The sequence below is a fragment of the Saimiri boliviensis genome, chromosome 8, assembly GCF_048565385.1.
Source record: "Saimiri boliviensis isolate mSaiBol1 chromosome 8, mSaiBol1.pri, whole genome shotgun sequence".
Classification (NCBI taxonomy): Eukaryota; Metazoa; Chordata; class Mammalia; order Primates; family Cebidae; genus Saimiri; species Saimiri boliviensis.
The window spans coordinates 38,958,203-38,971,601 of NC_133456.1; the positions used below are offsets into that span (position 1 = coordinate 38,958,203).

Consider the following 13,399-nt stretch of genomic DNA (forward strand, 5'->3'; position numbering starts at 1 on the left):
AAACACATTGGAAGTAGAAGTGTTGTTAGTGGTAATGGCTACATGTCTTCAGGGCTTCATTTGAAAAGTTAACACACATTATCTCCTTTTACCCTCAGAGCAGCAATTCTTTGAGGTAACTTCTACTATCATCCTCATTTTGCTGATCAAGAAATGGAATGTTAAGAGACTAAAGGACTTGCCTGGTGATACAAAGCTAGCAAGTAACGCAAGAGTCAGACCCAAGGTCTGACTCAATTACTTGAACAACTGTGCCATATTCCTCCCCATTTCCCTCCTGATTTCAGTAGGATAGTGAGTCAGCACCAGTTATTACCAATATCTGCTATTCAAGAGAGCTCTTTAACAGCATAACTGATATACGGGTGTCTCTGATGAACCATAAAAACCTAACAGTTTGCATGTAGCCCTTTCACTTCCTTTTGAACCTACCTAGCTAAGAAGATTCAGAAAAATAAGCACACACACACATACTCAGACTTATAAAGAAAACATCTCATAAGTTGGTTGGGAAGACACTTTCCTTTAGTGATATATGATAATGTAATCAAAGCACTGAGCACAGTAACCTATCAAAGTTACAAGTGTTCAGTCAGCTGCCTTCCCTCCTTAGGACCCTGGACTTCAGTGGACCGAAACTGGTGGTGAGTATTACTACTTCAATAACTAAATGAAAGCAGTGAGAAGCTGCCTTTGGGAAGCCGCCCACACTTTAGAGTGTCAAAATGAGGCTAAAGGTAAGGTTCAAGAATTACAGACACTGTGTGTGTCCTAAACCCTTGAAAAGGACAGCAAAAGAATGTGAGGTTATTGGAAGATCAAGGGAAAATATTAGCACTAGCATTTGAGGAGACATTCACAAAACACTGGATTCTTCCCCTCACTATATATTCAGAATCCCACCTTAAATCCTGGACCATGGAAAACCTTGGCAGGGTAGATGCAGGGACTTCCCTACTATACAGCCTGATCTTTGTGCATATTGAAAAGATGTCCTCTCAGGTCAGAGGAATTGCACAAAGGTATCGCCTCTGGGTGGACTCAGTTCGGGCTGGTATAAACTCCAGGCCTGAATTTTTGGTTTGGGAACTAAGGGAAGGCTGGAGTCCAGACCTCACTCGTATCCCTTGGCCAGCTGCATAGGTACAGGACATACTCACATAATCTTCCAGACTGTTGCCTATGAGTTGACATAGTGGAATGTGTATGTGTGTCCTTCTCTCCTTTATAAATGAATCACTTCTTTGAATGAAAAGGGAGGAATTGCTCCTTCTCTAATGAATAACATAGCATACTCTTCAGCGTGTGACAAGGGCCCATAACTATCTAGTCAATCCTGCCTTGCTCATACACAGTCCTCTCCCTCTTTATGAGATGGGCCCTGCTTCTTTTGAAGCAGGTGGAAAGCATCTTTATTTATTTATTTATTTATTTATTTAGAGACGGAGTTTCGCTCTTGTTACCCAGGCTGGAGTGCAATGGCCCGATCTCGGCTCACCGCAACCTCCGCCTCCTGGGTTCAGGCAATTCTCCTGCCTCAGCCTCCTGAGTAGCTGGGATTACAGGCACGCACCACCATGCCCAGCTAATTTTTTTGTATTTTTAGTAGAGAGGGGGTTTCACCATGTTGACCACGTTGGTCTCGATCTCTTGACCTCGTGATCCACCCGCCTCGGCCTCCCAAAGTGCTGGGATTACAGGCTTGAGCCACCGCGCCCGGCCGGAAAGCATCATTAAAAAGGAAAAATAATACCGTCCTTCAATCCAACCTTCCAGAGTTGTCAGGAGGCTCAAAGGAGATGATACACACAAACCCTCTCTGTGAACCCTAAAGCTCTATATAAACACCTTATCATCCTCTGCAGGGGAAGGGCATAACCACTCATTCATACACACACCTGCTTCATGCCTTCGCCCCCAGCCAGTTACCCAGCACTTCTCCCCACTGCGAACTCTCTGGCCAGCGGGAGGAATGCATATTGGCTGAATGAGCTGTTTCAAGGTCTCAGGCCAGGCAATACTGAGCTGTAGCAAAGCGATATCATAATCGAAAGTCTGACTGTTATAGTATTCGTGGACCACAATTCTTCTCACCGGAGAGACAAACTTGGCATTCCCCTGAACATACATCCCAAGGTGTGCAGTCCATGGTGTGGGATCTGACAGCCTGATAGAACAGTAATGAAACACAAAGTTAGCAGCTTAAAGAACCATATATCGCTTGCAAACAAGCACTCTAAAGAGTTGAGGGCTGAAAAAGAAGGGCCTGACTTCCCTTGCTATAGCCACCAGCCCTGTCTAGGGACTATGGCAGAAATCATAATTGTAGGCCTCCGTTGTCTCATTATTAAAGCCAGAAATGAAGTAAGCTATGGTAGGAGTGACAAGTTATAGAAAATTCATTCAACAATGTCCTCAGCAAATGCCTGGACATTTTCTTGCCACTGATAGTCCATGAACCACACACAGGTCAAGAATGCTGGTAACTAGAATTAATTTGTTGCATTCTTCCTTTTCATGCTGACAATGGCATTTCATGGAGAACCCTACTATCAAATTTAAATGATATGAATACCAAGATAGATTAGCAATCAAAGTGTTATAAGCAGGAACTTAATGAAATTCCTTCTGGCAAACTACCAGAAGCCTTAATGATCACTACTGTTACTGCTCAACAATGCCCATTCATAGGGTCACCAACCTATGAGTCTTTTGAGAATCCCAATCTTGACCCCCATGACCTTGCACAAGTCACGAAAGGACTTGTAATCTCCATGTGAGGCTTCCATCTCCATCAGCATAACAGTGGGGGCAAAGGATGGGAGTGAAGAAAATGAGGAAGCTCCAAAATTTTGCTCACTAATCTGCTTAGCTGATGTCTCATGAGTGGCAGTGGACACCCAAAGAAATATTAGGGTTAACACATTATTTGGAGCAGTTTCACAGCATTAGGGACTAATGATCAAACAGATGTGAAGCTATCTTAATAATACAAGTCCTTTAATTTCCAGGAGAAGCAAATACCCAAATTGTATAACTTCATTGAAATACAAAAAACAAATACAGAATTAGAAGTGAATTATTTTTTTCAACCTAAGATTCAGTAGATTCAAAATAAGTTTAAATTTTAAGTGAGGTTATTTTCTAAGATGTCTTCTTACCCTTAGCTGGAAGAGCATCTGTTCCATAATAATCCCATTGCTAAAGATAGACAGAGCCCTTCCAAACCAATCCTAATGGGCCTCTCCAGGATCCCTCTCCTAGTTTAAATAGGGATCTGCGTTTTGCTGTCACTCTCCAGTGCCCATTCTTCTCCACATTCTCCACACATTCCCTCTTAAGTTTGCTCCCTCTGAGTTAAAAGCCCTATCTTATTTTCTCAGCCTTAGTAAAAGCCTATTTATTCTTGATGTTTCCTTTGTGTTCTTTTTTTGTACCAATAATACCTAAAAAAAAAAAAGTTTGTCACACAAGTGGGATCCAAAAAAATGAAATCTCAAATGAGTTGATTGAATGTCTCCAACAGGGATCTGCTTCCCACAACTTGAGGGCAGATATATCATCTGTGGCCAGAGAGTGCCACTTGAGAGTAGGGATTGAGATGCCCTACCTGTTTCCATGAAAACAGTGAGCTGCAGAAAGAAGCCACTCCCTGGAGATGACCGAGGCACCACAGTAGGCAGATCCAACAAAGTGGAGGCTGACCTGCCATGGCCAACCCCCCTCCAGTGTGTCTGTGCCCCCGATGATGCGGTGAAGGCTGGAGGAACTCCTGCTGCAGGCTTTAGTGGAGAAAGGGCATGGGATTTAAAGATCGACATGGAAGAAAAATGGAAATGAAGCCAGGTTTAGTGCTAGCTGGAAACTGACTCACTAGGTAGCAATTTGAAATCTCCTTATCTAGAGGACAGAGAATACGTGAATATGTCTGAAACCAGTACCAAACCACTCCCTCCTTTCTGAAGCATGCCCTGACACAGGCTCTAAACCACAATGCATGTGGGAGGAGGAGGGAGACCTTTTGTAACAGCTGGGCTGACATCAACAGCAGCCTGTGGACTTAGATTGTCAGGTAAAGAGGAATGTAAATGAATTGAGAATTTCTTTGAAGAAATTCTTGACCTTTGAATTTCTTTGTCTTGATGTGACAAGAAGCATTTGGGAAAAGATGTTTAAGTCCCTTACAAATGAAAACCTACTGGGAAAACTGGTTATCAGAGCAATTGTTTACCAGTGTAAATAGTATTGGTAAAGATGTATAATTTACATGTTGCCACATGGCCAATTAGTGGCCACATGACTAATAGGAGCATGCGGGAGATTAGTTATTGGGTCAAACCTAAAGCAAGAAACAGCACTTAATATTGTTCCTAACATAAGACATTATTAACAAGTCAACAATAGATACTGTGTTCCAATACCTATTTATTTTCTCACAGGATGTTTTTTATTCAAGATCTTCTCCCTTGATTAAAGTTATTAGAAAGTGAAAGTTCTCATTATAAAAAATTAATTTATTAATGCTGTCATCAAGAAGACAGAATCTATTCTAAAGTTTTTATTTCTGAGAAACAATTTCAGACTCAGTTTGCCAATAGTTACTATTCTTTTGGCTTTTGTCAACCTCCAAGAAGGGAATGAAAATATAAAACAAGTAAACTGAAGAGGGAATACAGGAATCCAAAGAATGAATTTCTACTCACTGCAGCCTTCTTCGTCACTTCCATCTGGACAATCCACTGTCCCATCACATTTTGCATTTTGTTTCCTAAAGCAAATATCATTGCCACACTTAAAAGTTCTGTTGTTGCATGGAATACCTAAAAACGGACAAAAGAAGAAACAGCTTACCTTAGCCAGAAACAAATTGAGTAAATGAGATGTGAATGCATAACCCCGAACCTCATAACAATGGTTGAATCATAGGATTGGTATTTGCTGCTCTGGAATAAATGGCAGAGAGAAGTGAAACAAGCTCACAGTGATCTGTTTCTTCACCTAAGAAAAGCCATTTGAAGGCTGGCAGGCATATCTGTTGAGAATCAATCCAACCACCTCTTCTTTCTCCTACAGCAGGTGAGATGTGAAGAAGTGCACCATATCAGTGGCTTTAGGCTGGAGCCTCTTTGCTATTACCTTGTCTTATTCTCCAAAAAAACTTTTGAGCAAAAATCACTGCCGTATTCAGTTATTTTATATCAGTAGGCAGCAAAAGGACAGATTTGTTAATTACAACACATTTGTTCACAACCTCAGAGGTTTGTTTCTGCAAGGGTGACAGTGAAATGTGTTCCATTCCAGTATTTGGCAAGTTCCTCTACATCAGGTCCTCTGTATCCTACAATCTTGAGCATCATTAAAAGCAAGTAAGCAATAAGAATCTGCCAGTATTCATACAAGAACACACACACACACACACACACACACACACACACACACACACACTCTCTCCACCCCATTTAGAGTGACCAACTGTCCCAATTTGTTCCCTTGGAACTAAAGGGGTTCCCAAGACAAGGGGCTTTCAGTACTAAATCTGGAAAAGTTCCAGAGAAACTGGGACAAGTTGATTGCCATAACCCCTAACCCATCAGAGGTATTTTTGTCCTGATTCAGGAGAGTTTCATAGGAGGAACAGCAGGGCACAGAGGACCCTCCCTCACTTTGAGTGCAGTTTTGCTCATCCCGGCCATTCTCACAGTCCCTGACGCCATCACAGATGAGAGGGCCATGCTGCCTGAAGGAGCTGGTATTGCAGGTAGGTTGAGGGCTCACTAGAATAAAAAATAAAACAAAGTTCATGAGCCTGAGATATCAGCTGGGTTCTCTGATGATCAGCAGTGCCAGTCTCAAGGTACAAATCATTCCGATGACTTAAATGAAACAAAAAGTGTATTTTCCTTAAAACTGACACTTCCATGAGGAAAAGTGGGTGTTTAAACTTTGGTATAATTTCTAGCACTTGAGTTTGTCAAGTCTGATTTTTGCTTTTGTATAAATGCGTTAAACTCTAGTGGCTTATTTATTTAATCACCACTAAATACATAATAGTAATTTATTTTAAGGAAAATAAAAAGCATAAGCTATGATCTAAATTAAACTCATCTATTTTTCTAAGCAAAATAAAACTGTTCTGAGATTGGAGATTTTGTCTTCTTCATCTCTGTACCTCAAGCTCCTGAACAAATAGTAGTTGTTTACTAAAGATTTCATTGAATGAATTAATGAATGTGAGATCTTAAAGGATAACAGACTTTGGGTTTATGTTGTCCTGTGGTCTCTTTGGAATTATTTTGTCTGATGAGATCCATTTCCTGAATTAGGAAATATTCATGTAAATCTATCACATTTTTCCCCTTTGGAATACTTTCATTAATTGCCTTTAGACCAGCAACAAGTACACGCAAGCAAATTTAGAAAGTATGATTTCTTAGATATTTCTGGTTTTATGAAAAGTTACCAGTTTTGCTATCTGCGACTGTTTTTTCAGAGGTATCTCTTGTGAGGGCAGGTAGGAGGATATTGCTGTCCTAAAATTGTTCATTAGGTCTCTGGGCAGACCTAGTGAACTCTTAGAGAATAGCTCCAAAAAGTGGCACAATGAGGAATAATGATTACCAAAAAGTCCTTATTATAAATTAACAAGAATCATTTTTGTTTGGAGAATCAGCACCAGCACAAAGAATAATAATGTAAAAAAAAACCTCAGTCATTATATAACAATCAGTATTTATTTTCTTAAGAAATCGAACACTATAGATTTAAATAATCAATGAACCATAAGCTTAGACAATTTTTTTGTTTTTTGTTTTGCCAATTAAAAAAAAAAGGCATAAACTAAGCGTGGTGGCTCGTGCCTGTAATCCCAGCACTTTGGGAAGCCAAGGTGGGAGGATTAGTTGAAGTCAGGAGTTAGATTGGCTTGGGCAACATAGTGAGACCCCATCTGTACGAAAAGTAAAAAAGTTAGTGGGGTTCGTGGTGTGTGCCTGTAGGCCAAGCTACTCAGGAGACTGAGTGGGGAGGATCCCTTGAGCCCAGGAGTTCGAGGCTGCAGTGACCTATGATCACACCACTGCTCTCCAGCCTGGATGGCAGAGCAATACCTTGTCTTTAAAAAAATAAATAAATAAATAAAGTATCTCATTGTAGAGGTTCACTCAGGGTGGCGGCAAAAATATTAAAGGAAAGATATTAGAGATAGCTTTAGGGAATAGTCACAAACCTTTTTGGAAGGCCAAAGGTTTACATAGCTTGTAATGACTGAATGGGTCGAAGGTGACCAGCTCTTACCCTAGGGCATTAGGACAGTAGAATATATACTAGAAATTGTGAAAGAAGTTTCTCCAGATAAGTCCTTACCTCCATCTCCATTAGCAAAACCTTTGATCATCGCTAGTGGTTAACTGCCTTCTACACAGAGGATCGGCACAAATTAATTATCCTCTAATGGTATTGATCCAAAGACCCTTATCCTTTGATACACTAAATAAAAGCCTGGAGTCAGGACTGCTGGAGGCCGGCTGCCATTAACTCCTTTGAGTGAGTGGCCCAGACACCCCAGCTCGCTCTTCCACTGCATTCTGTGTTTGAGTGCATGTTATTCATCCGTCACTGAGTCAGGGTCTGCAGGACAGACCCCCACATTATTTTTCATTAATACAATTTTTCAGTTATATATAGCATAGTAAGTATATTTTTCCAAGAATATGAAAAAGATTAAATAGCATCACCATTGCAACTGTATTTGATTTAAAAACTCTGGACTTTCACGAGAAAATGCTGACATTGGTATCACATAATCCAGTGAATTGTCCTTCCCATATTGCTCCCTGAAACCAGACTTAGATTCAGGAATAAGGTGCAAATAGCCATGAAAAATTAAGGCAGAGATTCTCCACCCAAAATAAGAACACCCAGTTATCCCACACTTTAGTCATCACCAACGTAATGTCAGTACAAATTGTACAGGTTAGAAAAACAACAACAAAACTTTATCTTTTATGGGGCTGGCTGCCGTGGCTCATGCCTGTAATCTCAGTACTTTGGGAGGCCAAGGCAGTTGGATTGCCTGAGGCCCGGAGTTTGACACCAGCCTGAGCAACAAAGTGCGACATTGTCTCTAATAAAAATCTTCTAAAAATTAGTGAGACATGGTGGTGCACACCTGTAGTCCCAGCTACTCAGGAGGCTGAGGCAGGAGGATCTCTTGAGTCAAGGAAGTCAAGGCTGCAGTGAGCTGTGATCACGCACTGCACTCTAGCCTGAGTGACAAAGCGAGACCCTGTCTCAAGGAAAAGAAAACACACACACACACACACACACACACACACACACACACACACACACAACCCATTCTCCTTTATTTATAAACAACAGCCGAGAGCTGGGCTCCATAAAGGAGCATGCTGAAGGAGTAGTGCTCTGCAAATGCTGAGCTTCTCTCTAGGTGGAGAATCTGCCTTCAAATAGGATTCCAGTGTTTAAGGTTGTGGTGAATTAAGTTACAAGCCACAGATCTTTACTCCGTGTGGTAGCATTATGCACCCCAGTGTTACCATAGCCCCAAGGTGTACAGAGTAAATTTCCCTACCCCTGACTTTGTTCTCAGCTATGTGACTTGCTTTGAACAATAGAATGTGACACCAATGATGGCATACCAGTTTCAAGCCCAGGCCTTAGGGGAAACCATGTTGTTTCTGCTCTCCCCTCTTTTCCTTTTGCCACTGCCATGACTAGCCCACTGGCTCTGTGAGGCAAAGGGCCATCAAAAGGAGAGCTGATTCCAATCTTGGAAGAATCAAGTTCAGGAGGACCCAATGCTTGAAGCAGAGCCACCCATATGAGCCCCACCTAGATTAGTCAGATCCCAGAAAATCCACAGATGCCTGATCAAGAATAAATGATTGTTTAAGCCACCGGGTTTTGGGGTAGTTGGTTATGCAGCAATAGATAATAACTGCAAAGACTAAGGATACATACCAGCAGCAATCATGGTCCTGAGAACTTACTTATTCATAAGGAAGTCATATTAAAAGCTTGAATACCCACCGCAAAACAGTTCATCACTTTCATCAAAGCAGTCATTTACTCCATCACAGCGCTGGGCCTGAGGGACACATAAACCGGAGGAGCATCTAAAAGATCCAACAGGGCAGGCTATGGGCAACAGAAAATAGAAAATCTTGGATAGATCCCTGAAAATCACTAGACCACATTAACAAAGAAATATGATGTGTGAAATGGTTAGGGAGTTGGCAGAGTACCAGTAATAATTATATAGTGTCTCCATCAAATGAAGGCTGCCAGTCACTGAAAGACAAAAATGCAGAACACAGAAGAGCAAGGAAGAAAGCAGTATCCACCTGGAGCTCTGGGTGAACACTGCATTCGCGTCATATCCACAAGCAAACTTCTACTACCTCCACAGTCTAGTCTCAGCTCAATGACTTTGTCATTTACCTGAAGAATGTGAACGCTGGAACATACCTAAGGGAGCCCAGCATTTTTAATGTGGAGTCTTCAGACTGCCCCAGAGAATTTTAAATTGACTTCTGGTGTCCCTGAATCTTCTGTGATCAAATGAATTATTCTGTATGTCTTAAATTACATTTTCAAGGGAGCTGTGCTCCAAAACATATTGGTAAACACTGCTCTTATCACACTGGTCCTAGAGAGACTACTGACTGTCCGCAAACCCAGACTCCTGCCCTCTTCAACCAGGCTTCTGATCAATGATCCATTCCCTGATTCAAGATTCATTCCTGATATTGAATCACTCCTCCTGAGCTTGTAGATAAACATTAGAGAATAAATAAATCCTTCCTCCCCTTGTCCAGAAGAATGGAGGAGAGTGTACGGTCAAGTCAAACACAATTTCAATGGCACATGATGGAGTGGATGAGATGCTGGAAAATAGTTATGGTTTGAAAAACAATTAAAACAGCTTACTTACTTATCTACCTGTGACTCTGCTGGAAACTGTAATACTCTGATATTCAGGATGTAATATTCTGAATCCAGAAGAAGGTCTATTAGGGATTGGCAAAGAATGACATAGTCTAAAGAAGTGTTCTCTCAAGTCATATCCTTGTGGACTCCTCAGTGAGCAATCTTTAGTTTTCCCCTCTTAAAATGGGTCGACGATTTCCTGAGCATGTCATTATCTACTCTCTGCAGTTCTAATGACTTCCCTCACACACTGCCCTTTCTGAGGATCCCTTCCTGGCCACTCTTCCAGTAGTTTTCAGTATGAATTTCAAGCTCAACATTCTGAGGACTGATATTTGAACTCCCTCCACCAAACAACTCTTCCTGTGCAAGCATGGACCAAAGTGAGTGACAAGTGTTGGCTCTGGATCCACTATATGCTGCTGTGAACATCATATTTACAGAAAATGATAGCTAGCAACAACAAACCCATAAATGGCTTGTCTTTAAGGAATAATGTGAGAAATTATTTTTCAACTATAAATCAGTAACATTTAAAAGTTATATTATTTCTTTAATAAAGTACAGTAGTAATAAAGATGTAATTTTCCATATTTATATTATATATCATATATATTTTATTATGTATTTATATATTAAATATTTATATATTTTTATACTTGTATATTTATTTATTATAAAAATAAGTATGTAAAAGGAAATAGGAGAAATAAAGCAGTGTTCATTTCTTAAATTCTCACAGTTTAGGATTATAAAATGTTATCCTCCATGTAAGCATTTACTAAGGTTTTCTAAGGAAGTGATCCCAGGCTTACGTTGACTGATGTTGTAACTGCCATATTCCACTAAAAGTGGCTTGTCCGAAAGCCTTGAACTGCACTGGAGCTGAATGTGAACCAGAGGGCTGGGCACTCGAAAAATTGTCTGATGATCCATATAGGAGCCACAGTACCTGAGGAGATAAGAGTCAGGGAGCACACACAGCTTGAGGTTCTGTTGACTGCGTTTCTATTCAGGATGAATTCTCTAATACTTCGATCATTTGGTTTCCAGAAACAGAGACGCGTATGGTAGAGATAATGGTAGTCAGTCATTCTAGGCCACGTGACTGTGATCAAGTAACTTCTGCCCTCTCTATTTTCTCCTCTGCCTAATAGAACAATAACAGCACCATTGACCTGTTGCTTCCCTCACCAACACTTAGGACCCAAAGAAATATGGATTTAATTCTCCCAGTCCTCTCTCCTTTTACAATGTGAAAACCTGTGTAACACAAGAATTGCCTGCTTTTGTCCACAAGCCTCTCTGCTAAGGAAAGTGGACTCCATTTGTTCAGGTTGAAAATATGCAAAGAATTCCAGCAAGACTAAAAGCAAAAGATAACCTTATTTCAATCTAAATTGAAATTCTATTTGTACATAAGGGCTTGTCCTTGGCAAAAGTTCAAAGAATTAATGTATCTGTCTCCAATATTTCCCTACCTTGATTTTTTTTTTCTTATCTCTCATCACCTAATGCCCCCCAGTATCTTTTTGAGAAAAATATCCCTCCTGTTAACAATTCTTACTACATTAGCACTGTGGTTAGTGGAGAATGCAGTATTATTATATTGCAGGCCTGTAAGTTAGTTCACCGCCCTGCATAGGTGAGGCTCTTCCCACAGGGAAACCCGCAAGGTTGATGGGAGACGGCAGACACAAGGCTTGGGGGTAATGACCTCCACTGGAACCTGTGATGCCAATCACTCCAGTCCCCAAAGCACTTGGGAAACAGGCATGTTCCATGGATCAGACACTGGCATTCAGGAGCACAGATGATCTTTGATTTTAGGGACTAAAGGAGGAAAGCATTCAAGTGTTATTCAGGAAAGGTCTTCTGAAATTGGCTGAAGTACAGGAACTGATGAGCTGTTAGACCAACTTCTGAGATATGAGGAAGATATGGCAAGTACAGATGTCCTTCTGGCTAACTTGGAGCCACGGTTTGAGAGGCACCTGAAAGCCAAGCCAAGCCAGAGTTGGCCGTCTTGAGATCAGAATCCTGTGCTCTTAAAAACATGCTGACTATGTTATCTGAATCTCATAGTGATTTTCTTTATGTTCACCATTAACATTTAGTAGCGTTTCTTTGCAGAGATGAGCCTTGCTAGGCATGTTAAGGGGAATCAAGAGGAAAGAGATCACACGCTTGGGCTGGAGTTTAAAGGGGAGAGGATGCAGTGAGGCATAAGAGTGGCTTATGAAATGCAAGTTTTAAAAGTGAGAGACGAGACAGCCAGCAAGAATCAGTTTCTATAGACAGACACATGGTAAGTGAGGACACCAACATATAAAGATGTGAAATAACTTGCTAAAGTTCAAATAGCCAGTAAGTAGAACCAAGATTTGGATAACAATTGGCCTGAGGCAGGAGAATCACCTGAACCCAGGAGGTGGAGGCTGCAGTGAGCCAAGATCACACAACAGTACTCAGCCTTGGTGACAGAGCAAAACTCTTGTTAAAAAAGAAAAAAAGTCTGTCTCAAAAAAAAAAGAGAACTATTCAAGTGAGTGCCTATTTAATCTGTCACAGATTTAGATGCAAATCAACAACAACAATTAAGAGAGAAATTAAGAGTGAGAGTAAGCATCTAGTAGATTGGTTCTAGAGCCAAGTGGATTGATTAACCCTAAGTCCCTCGATTTCTGATTGGCTTCAACCCATTTTCCAGCCTCAGGATCCAGCCAGGCCAACTTGGACTCTTCTACCACACAGAATTGGTTAATGGTCTCTAACTTTTTTTTTTTTTTTTTTTTTTTTTTTTTTTTTTTACCCAGCAAACCCCCAATTTATTATGTTTCTCCATGGATCCAGGACTTGAAAAATTCATTTGCCAAATACTCTTGTGAAGTGTAGAATGTACACATCTGTAGCCCAGCAACAGAGAGCAGTGGTGGGGCAGGAGCCCTAAGACATGGGTGTGAATCCTGCCTCAATTACTTATGAGCTGCATGGCCTTGAGCAATTTACATAACCCCTATATCCCTCAGTTTCCCTATCTGTAAATGGTAAAGTGCAAACTCTTTGAGGACAAGGAACACACAGCTATGAACCTTTCATCAGATGCCTAACACATGGAAATCACTTACATGTGCTCATTAATTTCCCACCATCCATGCTCACAGCCTTTCATATTCTTCTTGCTTATTGAATAGTTATGGAATTTCAGTGCTATGCCAAGTGTTGGTAGGGAAGTCTGTGAAAACAAACATTACGTCAGAAAAAACGCTTCAATCAAAGGATGTATTTACTCAGTTCTGTGGCTTGTTGTTTTAAGGTCATTCTACTCCTTGTGCTCTGTGGCCCACAGTGGAGTAAACCAGTTCTCCCGAACAAAGCAGGATGAGGAAGACAACATGGTGATGAAGGAAGCAGGCAGCCACGGATTCAGGGAGCCGCTGCTGGGTCC

At 41.0% G+C, this 13,399-nt stretch overlaps 1 protein-coding gene across 2 annotated transcripts in view; it reads right to left on the reverse strand.

Annotated features, from left to right (window-relative positions):
- TMPRSS7 (transmembrane serine protease 7) overlaps positions 1 to 13,399 on the reverse strand; it is a 34,674-nt gene that overhangs the window by 2,437 nt on the left and 18,838 nt on the right. For both annotated transcript variants that reach the window (XM_039477593.2, XM_003935471.4), the window contains 7 exons: positions 13,080 to 13,186; positions 10,767 to 10,903; positions 9,052 to 9,159; positions 5,664 to 5,774; positions 4,704 to 4,820; positions 3,611 to 3,782; positions 1,899 to 2,167 (listed from right to left, as the gene is read on the reverse strand). In XM_039477593.2, coding sequence (XP_039333527.2) covers positions 1,899 to 2,167; positions 3,611 to 3,782; positions 4,704 to 4,820; positions 5,664 to 5,774; positions 9,052 to 9,159; positions 10,767 to 10,903; positions 13,080 to 13,186 — 1,021 coding nt within the window. The remainder of the gene's footprint in view (positions 1 to 1,898; positions 2,168 to 3,610; positions 3,783 to 4,703; positions 4,821 to 5,663; positions 5,775 to 9,051; positions 9,160 to 10,766; positions 10,904 to 13,079; positions 13,187 to 13,399) is intronic.